This window comes from Diadema antillarum, unplaced genomic scaffold (genome assembly GCF_040938485.1).
Source record: "Diadema antillarum isolate AM-2024a unplaced genomic scaffold, OU_Dant_1.0 seq00000893_RagTag, whole genome shotgun sequence".
NCBI lineage: Eukaryota > Metazoa > Echinodermata > Echinoidea > Diadematoida > Diadematidae > Diadema > Diadema antillarum.
In genome coordinates this window covers 731,222-752,923 of record NW_027271756.1, presented here as the reverse complement: position 1 = coordinate 752,923, position 21,702 = coordinate 731,222, and the positions used below count along the sequence as shown (strand labels likewise).

General features: G+C 37.8%; 1 protein-coding gene across 1 annotated transcript in view; it reads left to right on the top strand.

Moving 5' to 3' along the window:
* LOC139740978 (pituitary homeobox x-like) overlaps nucleotides 1-21,702 on the top strand; it is a 43,221-nt gene that overhangs the window by 7,682 nt on the left and 13,837 nt on the right. Inside the window, exon 2 of the mRNA XM_071651563.1 lies at nucleotides 5,524-5,726. Within this exon, the coding sequence (XP_071507664.1) occupies nucleotides 5,524-5,726 (203 nt within the window). The remainder of the gene's footprint in view (nucleotides 1-5,523; nucleotides 5,727-21,702) is intronic.

The window sequence follows — 21,702 nt, the reverse complement described above, 5'->3', positions numbered from 1 at the left end:
GGTAAACTAATTTTTATAAAGTCTGCGGATCCATTTTTAACATTAAAACCGATATCATCTGCACAATACCGATAAGTACCAAACAAATAGGGTCTACTAATACGTCTTCTGTAAAACACGCACCTCTTCGAGGTTTCCTTAATCAACCTTAAAACATACGCGTTTTACATATTCATCCTGAATGGAGATGTACTAAGATTGAAAGAAGAAAATTACTAAATTTATTAGTTTTGAAGTCATTGTCTTTTATTCCAGCACCAGTCATGGTTAAATATCTACGAAATAGAATACTTTGAGTAACCCGAGACAATGTGATGCCATATTTAAAAAAAAAATCATTCAAAAACAAAAAAGTTACGATGATCTTTAGATTAATTTCATTTGTTTGAGCTGACAAGCATGTATAAAGAAAATGCATGTTAACATGAGCATATTCTAAAATCAATGCCTTACGTATATCATTGGAAGATTTATTTGTGTAAAGATGAAAACGAATGAAAAGTATGGATATCATATCACATTATAATGTTTATTCGTTGAAAGTCTAAATTACATGCTAGATATGATTTGTAAACGTTGCTAAAAAAGACACCTTGTATTTTCGGATTAAATCGATTCGTTACGTTGCCTTTCTCAACAATACATAATTAGGCATAGTGGGTCGCATATACACACTCTGAATGCATAATTGAGTACAACTAATAAGAAACATAACTAAAAGAACATAATAAGCTGCGTGATGATATCTGCCTATTAATTCAATGCTGTTTTGAATAACGAAATATTTAACAATCATGTGAACAAGACATTTCGAGTTTCCAGCTTTATGTTTGACAGTTATGGTCATTCAGTGAATAGATCTGGTAATAATTCACTAGAATAGTGGAGATACAATTCATTGTGTCAAATGTTCACAAATTATAAGAAAAGATTAATGATGATAACTACTTTCCTAATTTCTTCTCAAAGAATCTCTAATGTAAATATGAAATACACGTCATATATAATCATATGAACGTATAGGCCTACATGCATACGTCAATTACCACATGGAATAAAAGACGTGTTGTTTTTTTTATTTAAAACAAGTATCTGTTTTGGTGAATTTGTTATTTTTTTTTTCAATTAGTCGACATTAGGCAGTAATCTTTAGATTCCACGTCAGTTATAAATTTTGAATCAACCGTGTTGGCTGAAATTCATTACGATTTCTCTTAAGAGAATTGAGGCCTGAATACAACACTCAAGCTATCAAACGATGGCGAGTAATGTAGTAGATGCTTGAATATGATTATTTTGTGAGACATTTTTATTCTTCTTTTTCCTATATGAGCTCCGCTATGGAAACATTTATTATCTTGTGCTCCCGCATGGAGACATCTAGCACAGGTTTGAATAATAGCAATGCTTGATTTTCTTACAATTGCTTAATTTCATAAAAGCTTTGCTTTGAGCAAAGGATTTTTTCAATAGGGCCCCCATTTATCATTTCCCCGTAAACAACAACAACAACAGCAAAATATTTTGTGACGGGCAATCTATTCGCTAGAATATACCGCATCTACATTTTTTATTAGCAGTGTACGTTTATAGCATGTATAGGATGCGTTAATTTTTCAATACCATCTGCTCACTCTACTTCTAGTATTGAATCATCCATTTCGTCTAAACACTGCTTTATCAAAATTGTTTCTTGACTATATTTTGTTTATCAATCTTTGTTCATTTTCTCCATCTTGTTTTGATTTCGCAGAGGGTGTAAACTGACATGAACTTCTTAAAAAGAAAAACATTATTGCACATTCAATAAATTGTAAAAGTGTGGCATGTTTTCACCAAATACGTGCATACTAGTATTGGAAAAAAAAGTGATAACGTCTTCACCTCACAATGTTTGTTTCGTTTGGACACAAAAACAAGGCCAAATCATAATTATTTTCAGTCGAGTTCTAGATAATGTATTGCAACATCTTTCCCCTGAAAATCGCTGATACTATAGGACATTAGATATAATGCACAATCCTATGAATAATAGTGATGCATCTTCTTATTATTTTTTCTTGTAAAAAAAAAAGACAAATCAAGTGATGATCTGTGTACAGCACAATAACGTCTTGTTAGTTGATACCTCAGTCAATTTGAATTTTTGTTAAGGACTATAAAACGCTGTTTCCTAAAAACATGAGCGACTTTAAAATTCTGTAATTTTACTACTAAATAGGTCCGAGTTTTATGAAATTTTGACCATTCTGTTCGTCTGATTTCACTCTCTTACCATGCGGTTCGTATGACTCTACTCTATTCATCAAAACCAAGATTAAAAAATGGTGCGGTTCTGCCCTTTAAGTTCATCCGTTATGGATTGTACCATTATTAACGGGGAGGGAGGACTTGCTAAGCTGACACTCTCACCCTGCTAAGTGCTGCATCACTATTAATTCTCACACGGGGAGGAGGAGGAGAGAAGAGTGTAAATACCTGATCTCTAAATCGATATTTTCTATTTGGGAATTATGCATGGGGATGGTGAGTGAATCCAGCCTTGACTGTCTGGTGCGCACGATTATTCATAGTCCCGCCTGAAAACGAGATAAAAACCGTTGAAACACTTGCCCTTTTTTCCCCTTCTTCTTCTTTCTTCGATCAACTTCGGCGAGGGCGCGCGAATCCGATATTTAGCCTTCGTCCACTTCATTTCGCACCGAGCTCAGATGAAGACAAGATAAAGCGATATATTGATAACGAGCCGGATAAATAGTGTATGGACGTTAACCCTTCACGCACTTGTCATAATATATGCTTCTAGTAGGATGATGCCATGTATACTATGCCAACGAGAAGTCTAGTTTGTGGGAGCATGTTGCTGCCGAGAAAACGAAGCAAACTAACGATAATCATAAACGTATGATATGATAATTATGATATGATATGATATGATATGATATGATATGATATGATATGATATGATATGATATGATATGATATGATATGATATGATATGATATGATATGATATGATGGGAACTATACTTGCACAGCAGTCTGCGAAAACAATCTGCTTTCGAGATTTTACCACCACTGAAATGTAATTGCCTAAAATTTTTGGATAAACACTACCAGAGAAAATTTTCATAACTCTTGTTTCTCTATTGCTTATCTTTGGTGTTTAAAAAAAAAAAAAACACTGTAGGCCCTGTATCAAATTACTGAGTCACTGCTATTATGTTCAATACATGATTAATCAATTAATAACCTTTAACGTCTATCAACAAGTTGATTGCATGAAAAAAGGGCATTAAGCTACGAGTCTACACTTCGTGTAAAATGGTGCATTTATTTGAGAATTTCAGCTATTACGACACAAAATTAACTGTCAAATCATGTTGCAATATAATATCTCTTTTTTTTGCGTGTGAGAATGAGTGTCGTTTAATGCATTACTTGATAACGTTTGAGGCATGTCAGTTTTTAATAGTTCAAGAGTTACTATATAGGCTACATCTTAACTTAAAATGTGTGCAGAATGTAGAATGCATTGGGAAGTGTGCGTGTGTGTGAGTTGGCGTGCGTGTCCTGTGTTTGTACATGGAATGTTTTCGGCGGATTTAATTTGACTTTCGACAAGCTTCCGGTGTGTGAAATGCAAAGCCAATATTGGCGTGATACAACACAGTATGACATCTCTTTGATAAATGGACTCTTCATCTGGTATAGAGAGGGGACGCGGTCTTGGAAGTATGTACCGGTCACTCGTCACCTGGCGGTAATGAAACAATATTTCCAGTGTTCTCCAATCACAACTGAAGGGGTAAAAAAGAAGAAGAAGGGGGGGGGGGGAGGAACACACGAGGCCTTCTACTCTTATAAAACACACCTCGCCTGATACCCCTTCTTACCTGGGCAGCTTTCTTGGTCGCAGGAAAAAAAAAAGACAAGAAATAAGAATGATGAAAAGAAAAAAAAAAGTTTCCGTCACTGCAATATGGGATAAATCTAGACGGTCCAAATTAGCGAACCTACTTTACAAAAGATTACCATATACCGCTACGGGGATCAGTTCCAAATTCTCCGAATCCACCTCTTTTTCTTTCTTCCCCTCCAACCTCCCCTCTACAATCCTCTTTACCTGCCCTTCTCCCCAAACAAAAATGAAGGAGGAAAAGACCCACAGTACTTTCAGAACTTTTCCCCATCTCTTTGCATTTCTCTTTCATCTTTCTTCTTTTTTTTTCCTGGCCACAAAATTCCACATTTGTCATCGCTTCGGGGTCACTTTTTACACCTGTGTTCTCCGGCGACAAAACAAAGGGGTTTTCTGTGTTCCCCCGGGACCAGCGCGGCGGAAAAGTGCACGGCTACCTTTTCCTTTTACCTGTCCAAATCCTGAACTTCAACCCGCCTGAGCGTTATTTCATTCCACGCTTTATCTCTCCCCTCCTGTAGACATTCCTTTTGACATTGTCAACAGCAGGAAACCATAGGCGACGGGAAACGACCAGATTTCAATACTATAACACTCCTCCCCTCCCCCTAAGAAAAAAAGTGTAAAGAAACAGAAAAACGAGATTTATTACAGGTTATCTCTTATAAAACAATTTCCTATCTCCTCATATCCTCATAATATGCTAACCCTTCCCTCTAAAAAGGAAAATAAAAACAAATAATATTATGGTTACCCTCTCCTCTGGGACCCAATTTAGTTCTACTCTATAACTTCATTTCACGAAAATATTATAACACGTTTGATGTACACGAATTACCATAAAATATACCAATTGTTGTATCATTTCGTTTTTATTGTTAAAAGATAGCAAGACACACTGTCAATTATTGTTTTATACTTAATTTCATATATTCGTTATCCCGGGAGAGATAATATTTCATGTGATGGACTACCATGCGGGATACAGAACATTAAACTACATTTAAAGCACGTGGTATTTGGCTAATAATCTGTATTCACGCAATGTATACAATTACCACAAATACTAAAACGAAGAAAAAACATTTGACTATAATTGAACATCAGATAGATCATTAGTTCCATAGTTATGTCCTGACACTTTAAAATGAGTACTGACTAGTGTTTTTTTTTTTTGGAAATATGTACCAGTTTATTATCTTCGCAACCTACGTGAAGTAAGTCCAAACGATGATTCCAGGGGTACAAACCTTTCAGTTATAATCAGCAGGTCGTCTTCTATGTTCAAGACCTGATTTGCAACTGAGCAAAGAATTTCTTCTGTACGTTTAGAGCGATATTAAACTAAAAGTTTGGATTAGTATTTGCATCAATATTAACACCGGTAAATACGGTACGCAGTTATTCAGTTTAAATGACTGAAGAAAAAAAAACCGGGTTAAAAAGCATTTTTTATTGCTATATTTCCTTCGACCCTGCCAATACACAAAAGAATAAAGTAGCTATCTTTTTGTACCGGTTCACGTAAAAAAAAAAAAAAAAAACATTTCATAGTGGAGTTTCCAGGTGAGACATTTCTATTCATTTACTGATTCCATACAGATAAGCACTGCAACAACGACGACGGTGTCGAGGGCGACGATGACGACGACAGCAAGAAGCGAAGACAGCGGCGACAGCGCACCCACTTTACCAGCCAACAGCTGCAGGAGCTCGAGGCGAACTTCGCGAGAAATCGCTACCCGGACATGTCCACGCGGGAAGAGATCGCCGCGTGGACGAACCTCACAGAACCCAGAGTTAGGGTGAGTAAACTTAAGCATCCTTAACTTTTTTTTTCTGTCGTCGGCAATCTGCTTGTGTACGATGTCAACGACCAGTTTGAAGTGGACGAGTTTATGGGTTAATCTCCTTTTTGTAGATTTTATTGTAGCGGGAATATTTTGAGAGAAATGCATGACTTTTCCTGGCGGTTGAAAGCGCAATTCGTAATGAAGTGACTATGGATTAATTCGTTTATCTATCAATTCGTCTTTCTCTACCTCCATTAATTCAATTTTTTACACTTGTTCGTTTGTATTCACGCGTATATGTGTGTTTTTCTTATTCAATTTTTCAGACCCTTCATTAGCTTTCTCCATAAAGCAACTGTTGTTCAAATAGAAAGGAGTTTTCGAGAGAATAATGTTATACAAATTAGCAGAATACTGGAATGCACACACACACACACACACACACACACACAAGCACTGTGAATAAGTTTCATGAAATCACCTTAAAAGTGGCACCATTAATAATGTTGCTTGTTATCGTATTGGCTCATCATGATAATGATGTTTGCAGCTTTCACCTTGTATATTGTTCTTGGTCCTCGTTTTATACGAGTCTCATATATAGGACAAAAATGTATTATTCATAATTGAACAGTTTTGGTCATCACCCCCCCCCCCATGAAAATTGACAGTTCTTTCAATGTTGGCTATTACAGAATACCAAACTTAAAACTTTGAAATAGAGGATTTGGACATACTTTTTCCATGTCTTTCACGCGCAAATGTTCGAACTTTTCAAAGCTATAAGTAAGAAAGCATTAAACTTGTTGTCCATGTCATTCCTAATGTTTTATTTTGTTTTGTTTTGGTTTTTGATTTTTGGTTTTTGGTTTTTGTTTTGTTTTTGTTTTTTGTTTTTTTTTTGGGGGGGGGTAGAGTCAGTTTGAATCTTGATCTGACACACTAGATCCGCGTTAAAATTCCGAACTATGATGACGCAAGCAACCGAAATGACGTATCAAGTTGAGAATGAATATCATTTAAGTTTATTCCGAGAGGCAATGCAGTGTAGTTTCGTAATGCCATATAGGTATCTTTACATTCCCACTGAGGTGCGATGTTTACGGTTTACACTCACGTCATTCTATATTTCACGCTTTGGAATCCAACACTAAACCACTCGGACCTTAGCCGCGAGTTCCTTGAATTTTGAAGCATCCAGGCTTGCACATGCAAGTGTTATGCGATGTTTGCGTGGGATGAAGGTGTCTATTAAACGTCGACATCATCCAGAAAATTGTCACTTTATTGGCATTTTCGCCGGGGAAATATTGCTTTCAAGTAATATCACAGTCATTACGGGTTATTGCTGGCTGTTTCCTCGTTTTGCAGCCATCTAAATGTATACGACGTGGTGCCCAAGCCAACAGGGTCATCAGCGATTATGTTTATGCATCGGGCACAGCATCCGAAATTGAAAATCCAAGTGTATTAAAGGCCTTGGAGGGGATGAAAGAGAAAAATATAGATACCGGTATTGTAGAGGACAATATAGATATTGGGAACATGTACATGTACTTTGGTAGAAGGCACGGAGGTCGTTTTTCTCTTCTTTTACTTTAATTTCTTTTCTCTTTAATGCTCGGTTCCTAGTTTCCTGTGGCCTCCTGAACTTGTACGATATATGCGCCTCTCAACAACGAAAGCTAAAAGCTTTCAATAATTAAAATTCATGTTTGTTATGTAGGGTGAATTTCGCGAATTTATCCACACGCCATTTTATCTGCTGGGACAATAATTTACGTTACAACAATGACAATATTGTCTGCGGTTACAAATCCCCATCAAAGCGTTGTTGTGAGAGCCCTGATGAATAATTAGTATGTATTTGTATGTGTGTCGTTGTTGTTGTTGTGTTTACGTTGATGTTGTTGTCGTTGGTATCATTGTTGTTATCTTTCAGCCATTATCACTATCTTTTATTGGAATACTGGAATGCACACACACACACACACACACACACACACGCACACACACAAAACCTTACTCAGTTAAAAAAAGTGCACACCAGTCGTGCTCATATTAGCTAAAAGGCTAGATGCAAAGAACAACAATGACTACAACAAAGGTTACAGAACAACATCGATCTAAAAGATGCGTCTTTTTTCTTTGACATTGACCTTCCACGGACGATGTAATCCAATGCGAGTTTCCATCTTACACCTGAGGAAGTGGCCACACACGTACCTTTATCCCAATAGGAAGTGGCGGCTCGAGCTTGGCAAATACGTGATTCAATTGTGTTTTTAAGCTATATCATTTTTGTTTTGGCACCCAGAAGCGTCGATGATGATAGTAGTGGTTACAAGGTCACAGCATTTTGCAAGATACACCGCAAAACAGTATCCATCTAAAAGAACTTTAAACTGCAGCGTTTTTTTTTACTCCTCCCAGTAGAAGCATAGTGTTTATAGTTTACCTTTTCAGAGATTATACCATATAACTACACATGCAATATACTCCGAGTTTCATTTACTGCGTTGAGATGAAAAATAATTGCTTTATATCAATTACATTTTTTAGACATTTTGGATTGAATTGAAATACAAACAAAACAGTTAATGTTCTTTGATACTCATAGCCTTTGCCCTAAACAATGAATGATGAGTAACTGCAGCGGTGGCATTGAAATCGTAGATTATGATTTTTCAAACTGAGACTCGTGCTAGTGTAAAGACCCCTTGAAATGATTATAAAAACACAAAATCAAACCACATACTCTTGTACAGCGGATAAGGCTATGTGCACCATCGTAACGAGAGGAGATCCTAAGTTTGTCTTGTGTCCACTGCTTAAAACACTTGACCATGATATTTCATCCACGAGTTCCTCCAGATGTACAAAGTAATCTTAAAGTGTTGAGGCGATGATAATGACAAGACCCCCTAGGATAACTATACACTAGGTATATAATAATTAAAAACATATGATACTGATACTGATGATAATAATGATACTAATAACAATAATAATAGTCCATCATCATCATTAACTTATTATCACAATCGTAACCATAATAATGATTATGGATTTATCACTTTGGTTCTTCACCTGCTCATTTTTCTGTTATCATAGTTTGTTTGCTTGTTTGTTTGCTTGATTTTATTTTCTTCAACATAATTTCATACACAAATCAAATTTCTTTTCAGTAATATAACAGAAAACATCGATATACAATGTACTTGATTCAAGGAAAGTAAATGAAAATATGCAGTAAGTTCATTTATTCATGATCTATTAAATTCATAAAATATTACCAAATTAACAAATAGTTTGATAAGAAGTTATAGTCATTATTATTGTTATGATTATTTATGTTATCATTATTGTTATTATTAATATTATTATTATCATCATCACCATCATTATCATATTGTCATTATTATTTTATCATTATTTCACTTGTTGGTGTTAAATAACTCTCTGATCTTCCTCTTTCAGCATGTCAGTAGAGTAGAAAGTTTTAAAAACAATATTCACATAAAATAGAATGGGAAATGGGAATTTTTCCTTGCACTTCTCTTTGAGTCAATGAGTGCAGAAAAAGCTAAAGAAATGGTGTAAAAGTATATACTTACACTCCTGAGGTTGCCATGGGAAACGGCATAGCGATAATGCAAAAATGTCGGGATTATAGACGTCAGGGACCAAAAGAAACGGAAGACCCGAGACTACACCCTCGAGTGTGAAAGCTGAGGAATGATTATGGCTCATGGGAATATTATGCAATCATCTTGATAACACACACACACAGAGACAGACAGACAGACACACTCACACGCACACACACACACACACTCACACACACGCACACACACACACTCACACACGCACCGAAAAACAGCTCATGGGAAAAGAAAGCTTGGACGCTTGACGCTATCAAAGCCAAAAATGAGAAGCTAAGGCCAAATGAGGAAGAAACCACAACTGAAAGTATACTCTAAGAATATTTCTGTAGACAATATTTGTATTCATGAATAAACGAATTACCTGGATTCATGAAAAAAAATCATAGTATCATACAAGAAAATGACAGAAAAATCGGTGCAGAAGCAGCTTATTCAAGTCTGAAGAAGCCTATAGGTACACTATTCAAGTCACACCTTACTGTACCAAGTGTACGTCATATTCAAAATGCGCCGGTGGCATTTCATGCCAAGATTCACTCCAGCTATAGATTCACTCTGAATTTCAACGCAACTCGTGGACGGGAATGAAAACAGAATGGAAGAAGTATCACGACAGCGTCGCGATTGAACGATGGCTTGTTTCTGATCTATGGACGGATTTGGGAGAGGAACGCCCGAAGATTGATAATTTCATCTAGAGAAGACAACGCCAATGATAAGGAATAGATGTAAACAAACGATCTGTTTCCATTGATCAATGTCTGTGGTGCATTCGGCGTGCCGAAGTTGTTATACCACCACTTTTCTTTCTCCAGCCATTCACTGAGTTTTATGTATACCTTGTATATAATTTTTCCCTTTTATATCCAATTCTTACCTCATCTATCTTTCCTTCTTTATTTGTCTTGCCTTCAACGCCTTTAGCAGCCACCACCATGTTTCGTGTTGGCTTATTTGCAAGACAATCATCAAAGGCGCTTCTTGCTTGATATCGAATACAACCAACAATGAAAATAATTGCACACTCAATCCGCTAATAGAGAAAAAGTGTTTGATCTGTACTGGCCGAAGTTTTATATCTATTTCCTATTTCTACCTATGAAAACATATGAAATATATATATAATTATACATTTATTGATAATGTATTAATAACATATATTATGAAATATGTATTCTCACGCCGTTCTTACTTTGTGATATGTACTTGGCAATGCATTATTTGTTGATAATTATGATGATATGCTACAGGTGTTTCTGAAGAATTTAGGAATACAACATAACAATAGACTTCTAAAAATGAACTTTCTTGCTACATTTTACAGAGATAGAGATAGAGATAGAGAGACTGGAACATCGGAGAGGAGCATATATATATAGATATATAACATGCGTGCGTGCGTGTGTGTGTATTAGTAAGAAAGAGAGGGAGATCTGGGAGATGGGAGACGCCAGTGGGAGGAGCCAGATTGATGTGGAGAACAGGGGACCAGACGTAAATGAAAGAAAAAAAAAAGATAGAGGAAAATGGATTGTTTGAGAGGAAAGGAAGGAGGAAGGCAGTTTTATGGATACAAAAATATGTAGACAGTAAAGTGATATTCAAAGAAAAGAAGAGAGAGAAAAAAAGAACAGAAGGAAAAGTCTGAGGAGAGAAAGTGATGCAAACCTAAAAGCTTCGCGGAGGAATCTCAATGTATTCCGAAGAGACTGACATCTCGACGTGTGGAAGGGTGGGTCGCTTTGCATCGGGAGGCCTTGTGTGCCATGAGCAATGACGTGGGTCAAAGAAGGGCTAATATTCCTTCCTATTGATAGTTCAGAATTAGACGCACGTGTACAGAATGGCACCCAGGGCCATTACGGATGAACCAGAAAAGGAAGAAAGACAGCATAGGCAAAAAAGAAGGAAAAAAATGGCCAGGACAAGTCGCTTTTGCGCGGCCAAACATGTAGGGGTCTCACGAGCAAGGGACATGGAAGGGGGGATTTCAAAAGCATTTTAACTCATTAAAATACCCTCGCGTGCCATGTGTACCAAGGATTAAACCCCCAGTCCCTAATGTCCATCCAGAATAAGGCTTCGCAAAGTCGCCATCTTGGTTTATATGTGAAAGGAGTGGGATAAAAGTCCACATAAAAATGCAGACTGATGGCTCATTTGGGAAGCGATTCATTACCAGGCTTAACATTCACTCACCTTCCATATTCGATAAGCAAGGTCGAATTTGCGTGCCCCTTCAAAAAGGTTTTATGTCCACACGCGTGATGAATACAAACAAATCATCTCTTTTACTTTTTCAAAAAGCCTGGATTATTTTTAAGGAACTTTTAAGGATTTTACTGGTTTTTCGTCTAATTTTTCGAACTCGCAAACGATTGAGCTCTACAATGTTTTCAAAGATGTAATGTTGGGAAGGAGATACATGCACAGAATGCCATTATAATGTTCTTTTTGTTGCCGTAAAGAAGAAGAAAGGAATAAAGAGTGAAAACGAAAACTTTTAACAAAGTTAACATTCCGATCTCTTAAAAAAGGTCATATCTCCCAAGGGTCATTCTTGAGTAGTTGTGAACTGAGATGAATTACATGCACAACCGGGTTTTCAAATGTCTTAGGAATTTCAGGATATTTGATTGTTGAATATTTTTGCTACTTTTGTTTGCATTTGTTTGTATTTCTTGCGCGAGTGCAACGCCCTAAAATATACAAAAAAAGTTTTCCACAAAAATGCACTCGATTCTCCAACTCATCAATACATTCTTCATTGCGCTTTTATGATCTATTTATATGAAAACAGTAACCCCTCATACTAAGAATGAAGTACATGTGAAGGGTTTCTTCTCAAAAACCGATAAGTCCATATTTGCCAAATGGAGATATTTGCGATTAAAGGTCAAGAAAAATAACGAGAATAATAAGAAAATTTTTGTTTCTTTTGACCATAACTTCAAAAATGTACCTTTATATGTAGTGACCAATATATCATTTGAAAGGTATCATTTTGTACTTTATGACAGATACCGTACTTCAAAATCTTCAAAAATGGACTTATCGGTTTTTGCGAACAAACTCTTCATGTGTATAGACAAAGAAAGAGATGAAATCAATAAGGCATGAAGGCAATCATCTTGCATTTGGTACTGCAGAAGGTACGCAACAATTTATGTTTGTAAAAAAAGTTTCTGTTATTTGACCTTTTTTTTCTGTCTCAATACAGTCCTCACTGTGCATCTTGGAAAGGACGTAGGGCTGTCATAAAAATATAGTACCTGATAAAATGACTACCATCTGTCTATTCTACCCAGCAATTTGCAGGTGTTGATTCATTTTAGTCATAATTAGTTGTCAAACATGACAGCGAGAAGTGTAATTTCACTGCACCTTTGAACTTTGGATTCCAAGAGACCCTTCCTCCGATTGTGGGTACCAAAATGAAATTGAAAAAGTAAGAAAAAAAAAGAACGAGATAGAATCGTCGGTAGATTTTGTACTATAATGATTGCTGTTATCGTCGTTCACCATGGAAGCGACAGTTTTTACTTTTTCTCCCCTTATCGTTTTACATGGTAATCAGGATTTAATCCTGATGGTCGAGGCGTCAGAATTAAAGTATTTTGCGGAGGATTTGTCGCTGTATTCCCGAACCATCGGGAATTGACAAAACAATCTACCGTTCGGAGTCATCGACCCGTCTGTGTGGTTAACATCGCTGTCGAAAAAGGATCGAATTGAGCAAAGATGATGAACAAAGAGCTCGATTGGTGAAAAAAAAAAATAGATGATGAGGATTACATTTGCTAGAAATGATTATTTTTTCTTTCGATCCGTTCGAATAGCTGTAGAATGAATAACTCTACGATAGTGCATAATATGATATCAAAAGTGCATTGATACATCGGATATATATATATATATATACATATATTATGTATATATATATACGCAATCGATATCATTAATGTCTCTTTGACGTCTTGCATTGAATGTTTTCCATTACATGTTGAATTCCTTCCTTTATTCCGATTTTCATGGTAATTGATGATTCAATTGCTTTTTCCGCCCAAAGTCAGTTTCTAGTAGTCAGAGATTAGGTTTTGATTTAGAAGCATGACATGTTGGGTTTTTTTTTTCCGAGTCCGAACTTCATGGGGAAAAAGGAAATTATAATGAAAGATAAGGAAATTGGAGCTTAGCCCGATAATATGGTGCCCTTTTGAAGTGATTTTCCAATTTGCATGATATACAAATAAATAAATATATGAATACAAGGTATTGTAATAAATAAATAAATACGTACATACATACATACATACATACATACCTACATGCATAAATAAATGAATAAATAGGCCTAAATAAATAAATACAACGTAAGTATGGGATATTCCAACATGTTCCTGTTCAAGTCGTAATATTCCTCCGTTCGTTTGAACCCTAACTTTGAGAGTTGAAGGAGGAGAGGGGATGGGGTGGCAGAGAGGGCAAGCTGACTGGAAAAGACTACTCTTACACCCCGTTTTCCTGCTTTCGTAGTTCAATCTGTCTGTATCTCTATTTTGCTTCTCCGAATTCTTATCTCTTCGTCTCCTTGTGTCTCCGCCTCTCCTAAAAACGTGTGTCTCCGCGCGTACACCGTGGAGAAAAAATAAGGAAACGCAAAGGAGTTATCGATATGTTTAAACAAAGAAAAGATATATCAACAACAGCAGCCCCTCAGCCAGTTTATTAATATAGACGTGACAAATTTGTTTGCAAAACCTTCGCAAATCTCGCGGAAACTTACCCGGCGCTGAATCACCCTCATTGTGTCGATTGACGTTATATTGTCATCGCAAGTTGCTCACGACTCCTGGAACAGCGCGCGCTCGAAATTTCGGCGCTTTAATATTATTTCGTCGGCAACTTTGAATTGATGGTGGCTAAGTGATTAGTTTCAAATAATTGGCACAGAACGTCCTCTCTCTCTGTCCACTGATGTTAATTAATCCTTTCTTTGCTAGGGATATTGGACAGTGCGTTCAACGCTATGGAGTTTTCTGAGCCAATCGGCACTCAAATTACGTAAAGGGTTAAGGAAAGTATAATTGCCTTCTTCAATGAGTTAGTGTCCTCCGCATTGAGTGACCAATGACCATGGTGACTCCGGACTTCGCCACTAAACGCTCCTGCTCTGTATTAAACGCAATCGGCTTTTTATACAACATATCGTACGTATTTTGGTGTCAGTAAACATAGTCTTGATGGCCATTGATCTCACATCAGAAAGATTATGCGGTCAACACTTGACAGTGTAAACGTATTGTCATTATTATGTTCATGTAAAGCGTATACGTCTCATGCATAGCATAATATCATTATGAACAAAATAATTTTCGATGTAATATTGATACAGAGCTCCTTCGTACATAAGTAGCGTCATCACAAGATTATATAAAAACACTCACACACATTAAATTCATTCAGCATTAACGTAGAAGTCTAAAGCATAAGAAATATGTTATTATGGAATAATTCAACTTATTTTGACATAAAAATAGTAAACCAACATACATTGACTATTCTTCAGTTGTGAGCGCAATAAGTTTATCGGATTACAAGCTTGCTTTCCCGGATTTTATGTGCTAACATATGATGTTAGAGGAAGGGGGAAGGGGTGGGGGATGGGGAGAACATGCAGCTGTGTCGTTATGCAAACGTCAGAAGGCTGTTTGAAATACATTGTACAACCAATACAGTCAGATGGTAAGCAAGGGGGTATTTCAGCGCTCTCGGATGTGACTGATTTGGACCGATTGCCAATTTATGTGAAGGCATACTCGACCAAAATTGGCAATATATAGAATTTCGGCTTGGCGCGCAGCATCATCTGCCCCGAATCACATCGGGCTATATCTATTTTGATGCGACCATGTATCATTTTTCTGCCGTAGTGATGTCCCCGGGTCTCGTCAAATCACCGGGGCTCGTATATTCTCTGCTGCCGCGCATCCACAGCCCGTATAGTTATGATACGGGGCGACATATTTCTTTGTTTCGCGGGCACCACGTCTACGCCAATTCACGTATTCATTTATAGGAATAAAGCGCAAGGTGATGACGCATCGCTGTTACGACAAATTTGATACTTCTGCCAATGACTGCCTCTAAAATGGCTCCCTCTTTATCTACCTCTTTCCCTGTCTCATGTCTCTATCTCTCTCTCTCCCTCTCTTTTCCTCGTCTCTATGATATCATAATATACAAACCATAGAGCCACATAAGATGAACTAGACAAGCGCCGAACGTGCTGTTGTTAGTCAGGGCAACCCACAAACCCCCCAATGTCAAAAGGGATGTCGACTCGCCCGCCTAGTAAGTTTGATTTCAGTGGATCGCTGATTGAGGAGGTAGAATAGCCATCATGGTATAGACGGTGAGCTTTCCGTGACGTGCGAGTGATATGTGGAAATAGGCGCGCTGTGTGTTGTCGGGGCAAATTAATGATTTCAGGTGGAAATGCGTGTATCAAGGATAGCTTGATCCATTCCCTCCCCCCCCCCCCATCCTTCGAATTTACAGTGATGGTGAGTTGACAACGAATAGGGCGTGACGACATCCGTTGAGGTCTTGAGGATTTGCTGGAGGTGACAGGAATGAAGCTGATGTGAATGTGGAACAATGGAAATGAAGTCTTTCCTTAGACTATTCCTATTTCGATTCAATTCAATTATCACTCATTTCCATCCAACAAGACTGAAACAAAATACGAGGCAAATTTTACACGAATCATACTGTTTTATCAGTTTGTAAGAAGTACACGATGCAGGGTGGATCATAAAGTGCTGTATAATTCATTATGATAAAGTATAATTATAATATGTAAATAAGTAGAATAATCAAGAACAGTAATGCATACTTTGCAAGGTTGACGGAATAGTCAGCATAACGATGAAAAGGAGCGATCCACTGAAGAGCAGGGTAAATAAAGTCGGAGTCACTCAATACATGTTATATGATAACAAAGAATCATCCAAAATCTTTTCACGTACAGCTATGAATGGGTGTTAAATGTAATGCATGTAATAAGGACATCGCCATTTTAAACATTAGCTACTTTAGTGTACGAGGAAACACAAATTAAGACAAATGTTACAATCTACAGACACTCTATAGTACTTGAATAGTTTTACTTTATTTCATGGCATGATAAAAATGAGATGATCTAAATAAGATGGTGACGTAGACGGATTATTGCTCTTTGCATCTCATGGGAGAGTGAAGCACAACTTTCTAGTTGGGCAATTCTCGAATTATAAGCAGCGTCTAGGACACCCGAATTCATTAAAAAAAATCAATTCTCACTTAAATGAACTAAAATAAAATCATTATAGATAGAACTATGCTGGGTAGAGTGGAAGCTACTTGACAGATGATCGACGCGTCGCGACGGTATTCAAATATCACGTACAACCCTACCATGTACGTTTGCGAATAAGCAATCAAGACACATGTGTGAAATGAGTCTAAAAGAAGTACACTCATAGTGGAGATCTTCTTAAATACTATAATGATTACAATTTGACGAGTCCATGTAGAAATCAGCGTAACTAAACTTACAAGACAAATAAAAAAATGACAAACTCGAAATGTCTCTACGGAAAATAGATCAGGCACAATGTGTTGGAGGTATTTTAAAAGCAATTCAAGATTTTGTTCAAATAAAATGAAATCAATTTGTTGTAACAACAATCGCGGTTTAGCGTAGAATGTCAATATGCTTTTATCATTTTTTCCTTGATTTTTTTTTTATGAGTGATATGTTTTTCTGACGCAAACCAGCCATGGGCTCGTTTATCACTGTCATTTAAAGGCGAAAAGAGAATCGTGAGGAAAAGTGCAAGCCACGAATCTGTCTGAACCGTGAACCCTAGAGAGAGACTCCGCAAGACAAACATCGGTCGTGGTTTAGAGAGCTTAGCGCTGACCCTGGCGTGACCGTGACCTCGGGTGCGTTCGGTTCTCCGTCGGGCCGGCTCGGACCAGTTCGGCTCCAGGTTGGGACGTGCGGGAGTAGGTAACATCCAGCTGCACTGCACACACGGCTATCGCGTAATCGTGCCCACTGTGTGCCGCCAGAACCGCGGGGTGAGGGAGGAAGGGTGAGGCTTACACCATCAGTCTTCGTCGCCATAACGCGGTTGAAGGATAGCAGTGAACCGCCAGAGAGCGCATACGTCGTTGTCTCGTACTTGCAGGGATGTACGTGAAGCATTTCCCCTACTGTTTGTATTTCTTATTTCGACATCGAAATACAGACGTTGCCGATCCCAGTCGTGTGTTAAGCAACTTTACAAACCCAAACACGCATTCTGATAAGGTTTCCAACGTTGATAATTCATACGTATTCATGTACCTATATAAAACGTACGTAGAATGATCGATTCATCTTAAGGGTGCTTGCTGAGAGAGAATGAGTGAGTGTGTGTGGGGGGCGGGGGAGGGAAGGGAAACGTCTCCCTCCTTCCCTCCCTTTAACTATGACCCAGTGTTTTCACTTCATTTAAGCACTTCATTTCATATCAAACATCCTTCACTCTTCTTGATGTTTTTATTCTGTTATTGAGAGGAAACAATCTGCTGGATCGTACAGCACCTCAGTTTCCTTGCTGATCGACTATTCATCCTTTTAATCTTCTTCCTACTTTTCTTTGTCCTTTATTTTTGTGTGTTCTTCGACGTTTTTGTTTGGATTGTTTTCTTTTTACGATCCTCTTTCGAATGATACTTTTCATCATGGTAATCACATTTTTCTTCTATTCACCCTTTCCCCCTTTACTGCTCCGTTATCTCTTTCTTCAAAGTCATCGCCTTCCTCCTTTTCTTCTTCTTCTTCTTCTTCATCTGCTTCTTCTCTCCTCCACGTTATCCTAATTGTTATTTCTTCCGTCAAAACGTGATGAGATGGCCCGGGCAACAATACACTTTTCCGCAGTACCACGTGAAGGTTGCGGCTTCGTGTTATTTCTCCTTGGTGGGGGATGAACATCCTAATCCCGGCGAATCTCCGGAACGGACATCTCCAGTTTTGGTTTCAACTGACCCTTGAACTCCCCATCTCACATCATCTCTCTCTCTTATGTCAATTTCTCTCCCTCTCTCTCTCCCTCCCTATCTCTCTCCGTATGCATCTCTATTGCTCTCTCCCTCTCTCCCTCTCTCCATATCTCCATATCTCTCTCCGTATGCATCTCTATTGCTCTCTCCCTCTCTCCATATATATCTCTCACTCTTTCTTTCTCTCTTTTTCAGATATAAGGTATATTTTGTCCTAAGTTCTCTTACAATCGCTATCCATACTGCAGTTTCTATCTCTTTCGCTAACTTTGTCTCTATCTCTAGTATCTTTAGTCTATCTATATCTATCTCTCTATTATCTATCTATCTATCTATCTATCTATCTATCTATTTATCTATCTATCTATTTATCTATCTCTTTATTATCTATCTATCTATCTATCTATCTATCTTCTTTCACTAACTTTCTCTTTCACTAACTTTGCATCTCTCTCGTTATCTTTTAGTCCATCTATCTATCTATCTATCTATCTATCTATCTCTCTATTATCTATCTATCTATCTATCTATCTATCTATCTATCTATCTATCTATCTATCTATCTTCTTTCACTAACTTTCTCTTTCACTAGCTTTGCATCTCTCTCGTTATCTTTTAGTCTATCTATCTATCTATCTATCTATCTATCTATCTATCTATCTACTGCATCCATCTGTCTCCCTAGATCTCTGTTCCTCTTTCTCACAACCTGTCTCCATCTGTTATCAAGGTATTTGGACAATGTGAAGATCACACTACTTTAAATAAATGTTGAGAGAGGGCGAGAACTAAACCACTCAAGTGACGTGGAGAAGCGCCCCAATCGACAGCTTAGCTACTGCATAGTTGCCAGCAGGATGATGTGCACAATGTATTTTGGGACATCGCTGAAATGGCATAAAGCTTCGGAAATGTTGAAAGGAAATATGGGATTCACCCTTCTCCAGTACGAGTCACACATTCGAAGAACTATCTCGAAAACACATGGAAATGAGCGATTTCCAATATATTAAAATCGAGCGGGCGTCTACTGTTGCTTGTTTACTTGCGAAAGTGGTAATTAGATACCTTTCGTGTTATAAACTTGACTTGCGCGCAGCTCCATTAATTTCTGTTAAATAAAAGCTTGTTTCACGAAGGGATAGTACCAAGGGAAACAGTATTCTATAGAATTCATGTTTGTATCCAAAATAAAGTCTGTTGTACGCAAAAAAGAGGGACATAGATGTTCATATCAAAGAACATTTAATATTATATTATTTCATTGTGACCATAGTGTCAAGTTAATAAACCGATTGAATTTGAAACCGTAAATATTTGGTTAACTGTTATTCCCTCCTGTCCTGTTTGTTACCATCTGTATCATCCTTTCCATCGCAAATATCACATACATGTCATTCGATACTGTTTTATTAAACTTCTAAATTTTCAATTCACTGTGCACAAATAATAAATCAAACAAACACATGCACATACATACTTAATATGAGTTGAAAAGCTCTTACACCATTTGTCTATTATCTGTCTATAATTACATAATTATTATTATGTAAGATTAAGCTATCAACCCATCTGATTTTTACTTCTCAGCCTACTATAACAATGTATGAAATATGTAGAAATGATTTTGAAGCTAGGTGTATACAATTTCTTTATCATTATTTCGTTACCTTAATAACTTTATATGTTCTTCAACTTTTCACTTTGTAATATTGGTATCAATATACAACTTCTCATGGTCATATGCATGCAAATTTTTAGGAGATCCCTATGAAAGCAGGACTTGCTAATACAACGAAGTGTCCAAACTCCCTATACCCATCTTCCCAACAACTCTCCTCTTTTTCTTCGTCCTCCTTATTGCCATCATCACCACCCAAACCTCTCTCCTCCCTCCGTCAGTGTTGGTGCAAAAACGAAGTTCAAGATATTTCCGCACGGCTGAGACCAAAAGCGCAACTGTTAACACGCGCGCGCACCGGTGCTGACATCTAGGTGGGACGTAAGGATCATGCCCTTCCCCCCGGACCCGGCGGAGCGGGCTTATTTGGGTAACCTTGACTCTCGTCTCAACAAGAGCGCTGCTGCGACGTTCAAATGCGCGCGGAGACCCACGATGATATCAATGAGTAGGACTGGCCATCGGAAATAAGCCAATGTACTTTCTGGACTTTTTTCCCCTTTTTAGATGAGGAAAGCGTAGGAAGAAGAGCTGATGTTGTTGCTGCTGGTGGTGGTGGTGATAGTAGTGGAGGGAGTGGAAGAGATCTGGAAATTGGGAATGATGTAGGCGCAAGTTGGTGTTATTGTCGAAAACCCTTCCAAAATAGTCTTCCAAACATTCTTTTTTTTTGTACATTTATTATAACCTGTTAAATGGTATCAAGTATTCCGTTGCCTTCCTTTCTTAGATTGATACAACATGATCTTCAAACAGTTTCAGATTGAGCCGCACCGCTAGTACCATAGTGCATGAATTATTGTAAACTTTGCTAGGAGTGTGAGTGCTAATGTGTGTAGGTGTTGCATCGAGCTTAAAGGTGGCCAATATCACTTTCACGTCACCAAGGTCAAAAATATTATGATATTAAATGGATGGAAAAAAGGAAAGAGGTTCATTGTGATTATGTGTACAAACATTTTGTCCTTGCAACAGGATCACTTTTTCAAGTTTCGCTGCGTGTGTAATATCCACTCTAGAATCCTAAAATAATATATCAATATTAAGGGATGTCGTGGTCATGGCGAGAAACTAAAGCCACAACAAGGGTGCTCCTCAGGAATGGGTATCTATGACGTATAAAGAAATTAACGTTGGAAAGGTGAGAGGGGCACCAATAGCGTTGCTATGATATGTCAGAGACTGTGAACAATAGTGATCGTCCCACTAAGATGTGAAGTTCGGGGAGAAATCCTCCACGTCAAGAAAAAAATCTGTGAATTTTGTGGGATTGTTTTTTTATCAATTTCTCGCGCCTATCTCTCCTATTCATTATCCTTCCCCTCCAGAGAATCCAATCGGGGATGTATTCGAAACCTTATTCCCTTCGTCAAAATGTTCAATTAATGTTTGTCGTCACGTCTAAGACCCGCATTCACACCTTTCTGCGCCAGCCCCACCCTCGCCGCTCCGTCAGTCTGCAGGTACGCGGCTGTCTTCTTCTCCAGCAATCTCCCCGATCCGTTCCCTCCCTCCCTCCCCCCCCCCCCTCCATCTCCCTCCC